The sequence below is a fragment of the Aplysia californica genome, unplaced genomic scaffold, assembly GCF_000002075.1.
Source record: "Aplysia californica isolate F4 #8 unplaced genomic scaffold, AplCal3.0 scaffold00016, whole genome shotgun sequence".
NCBI classification, from domain to species: Eukaryota; Metazoa; Mollusca; class Gastropoda; order Aplysiida; family Aplysiidae; genus Aplysia; species Aplysia californica.
Genome location: NW_004797286.1, coordinates 2,020,720 through 2,023,327, shown reverse-complemented (window position 1 = coordinate 2,023,327; position 2,608 = coordinate 2,020,720). Strand labels below are relative to the sequence as shown.

Below are 2,608 nucleotides of genomic sequence, written 5' to 3'. Positions count from 1 at the left end.
CATTTCTTTTAAAAAAAAGTAAACCTGGTGTTATTCATCGTTTTTTTACTAAAAGTAATAATTTGAAATAAAAGCTTTGAGCTTTGAGCTTTGTTTGTGATTCATTTATGTTATTTGTTATTTATTGCACTTTGATATATGACCTGTTTTTTTCTTTTTTCTTTTCAATATACAATGCACAGAAACAATAAAACGTCGACTTATTTAGGAAAAGAAAGATCATGATTGCTCTTTTGGTATAATTAATAAATATATTCACTGTGTTTTGAAAACCTAAATAAGCGTAGAGTCTGCTTGAAATACATTATACACAATCAGTAAGCCATTACTTCATTATGCCTTCCGTTAGTTGAAGTAAAGTCTTTTACTTTGTTCATTTACAAAGCGCTAAAACGGGCGTATTATATTTTTTTGGCCAAATCAACGAGTCTTTTGACCTGGATTCAGTCTCTGTCTTGACCTTGTCTTCCCCAGGACGGACGGCGTCTTCTGATTGGTGCTCCTGGCAGCTGGTACTGGCAAGGTAATCCATACGTTTGTGGTGTCCGACCGCTACGGTCATTTTTAAATATTGACAAATGCAACTGCACACGCCATTCAAGTTCAAAGTGGTGGCCTATGGCCTACTGTGTAAACCACGCATTGTGAGGGCAAAACAGTTATGAAGACAAAGTGGGTGGAGGAGCAGGGAGGTTTTGATGTAGTAATATTAGCGAAAACTACATTAAAGGAGAAAGTATATTTTAATCTCTGAGTAATTTGTCTGACATTGTGATGAAAATCTCATCCAGAGAAGTCGTGTTAAAATAATTTTAAACATTATTTTTCTTCTAAGGAAGTTAGTGTCATAGTTTTATCACCATGAATGATAGTGGCATCTGCTTCCTAGTCGTCATAAAGCCACCAGAGAATGATAGTGGCATCTGCCACCAAAGACATCAGAAATTTATATTGGTATTGTGCTGTAGATAGGGGTTAGTGAAAAAGTAAAAACTACCCTTGCATCTACTTACGGAGACTAGGTCATGGGTGTGCATTTTACGTCATTGTTCTTTGTCCTCCTTTATGGTCAGACATGTTTGTTCTCACTGCTGACGTTTTACTTTTCAGATTTGTTAACTTAACAAGGTTTTCTTCCGTGCACGTGCCTGCTCGCCTCAGGTCACATCTGCCACTATGGCGTCGGTAAAGTGCCGAAAATAATATTTGAATAACTTAAAACTTAATCCAACACTTGAAAGTCGCCACCATTTTGATCCATTACCTCTGACCGCCACTAAATGATGTAAAAAAAAAAAATAGACCAACTGGTTTACCAGTGGAAAAATTAATAAATAGGTTAAGAACACGTTTTTTTTTAAGTTAAAGAACAATTCTGAATCATACCAGACTTCTTTTGCCTGGTTTTGTGCAGATTGACACGTTGGCCGTTAGTGATAGTTTCCCCCTACCCCTTTTAAGACAAATAAACCAATAAGAACTCGGAGGTCCTTCCCTCTTGCAAGCATCTGAAGTGCCTTAAAATGAGACCTAACCTAAATCTGTTACAGAGTTTGCTGTAAATAAGTTACGGTTTGCGTTACGGGTAGGCGTGTTAAAGGGTAAAGGAGGTCATGTGTCGTCTGACCGTGCTAAGGCTGCGGTTTTGATGCGCTGGGCATATTCATTTCTAAATACATCACAGCTTTGAGTTACAAAGTTATTAACGGGGGTTAGCACACCTACGTTATTTGGGATTAATGCACATATTGCTTAAAGAAATAGACCTACATACCCAGGGAAGGGCATTTCTTTAAAAAAATGCAGGTTTGAGTTCGCCAAATTCGTTGAAGGTTAAAGAGTTTTTAAAAAAGAAAGAAAACTGTTAACATCATTGCGGATCAAGACTTTTACTCGCTTATTACAAACACAGAAGTTAGCTACAACTAACTTTTAAAACTACTCTGTTTATTGATTATGGTCCCTGTTGGGTTGCCAGACAAAGAGATAAGATAGGCGTGTGTCTGTTGTGCGGTGCCTTAAAAAGACGCTGCCGTCTGTATTGGCGAGACAGGCACCATGAAAAAGCTTAAATAAGTAGACCATACTGATTGGATATCTGGAAACGGTAGACAAAGATCTGGGTAATGTTATGTTTTGGTTATTCGAAACACATGTGGGTAAGGCACACGGACGCGTGCATAGAGACGTATAGCGGGCTGATGGAGATGAAAATGGGATACCTGTACGTTGATACTCGTGTTTTGAGAGCCAAGTTAACTATAGTGGCGTCTTTTTCATAACAGGAGGTAGTGGCCAAGAGTTATCTATCCACATATCATTTGATTATCTCGCCATAAGCCTACTGGCATTGCCGGTTCCTCTTCGCTCTTGGGGAACGAGGCCTTCATAAGTTATGCTTGGATGCCTTCGCATCATTTCAGGCCTGTCTGGCAACATAACGGGCTAGTGATATAGATTGCCTGTTGAGTTTCTTGTAATGAATCGTCTAGAAAACGAGCTGCAGACGGCAGGAATTACCTGGAAGCTTGGGATACCAAAGATACCCCCGTCAGACGAAGAGAAGAGAACATTTTATGATTTTTTGGGAAGGATATAAAAAATATAC

General features: G+C 38.7%; 1 protein-coding gene across 1 annotated transcript in view; it reads left to right on the top strand.

Moving 5' to 3' along the window:
* The window catches only part of LOC101855994 (integrin alpha-8), a gene marked incomplete in the record, with an annotated part of 90,749 nt that overhangs the window by 55,381 nt on the left and 32,760 nt on the right, over positions 1-2,608 (top strand). Inside the window, 1 exon segment of the mRNA XM_013085871.2 lies at positions 475-523. Within this exon segment, the coding sequence (XP_012941325.1) occupies positions 475-523 (49 nt within the window).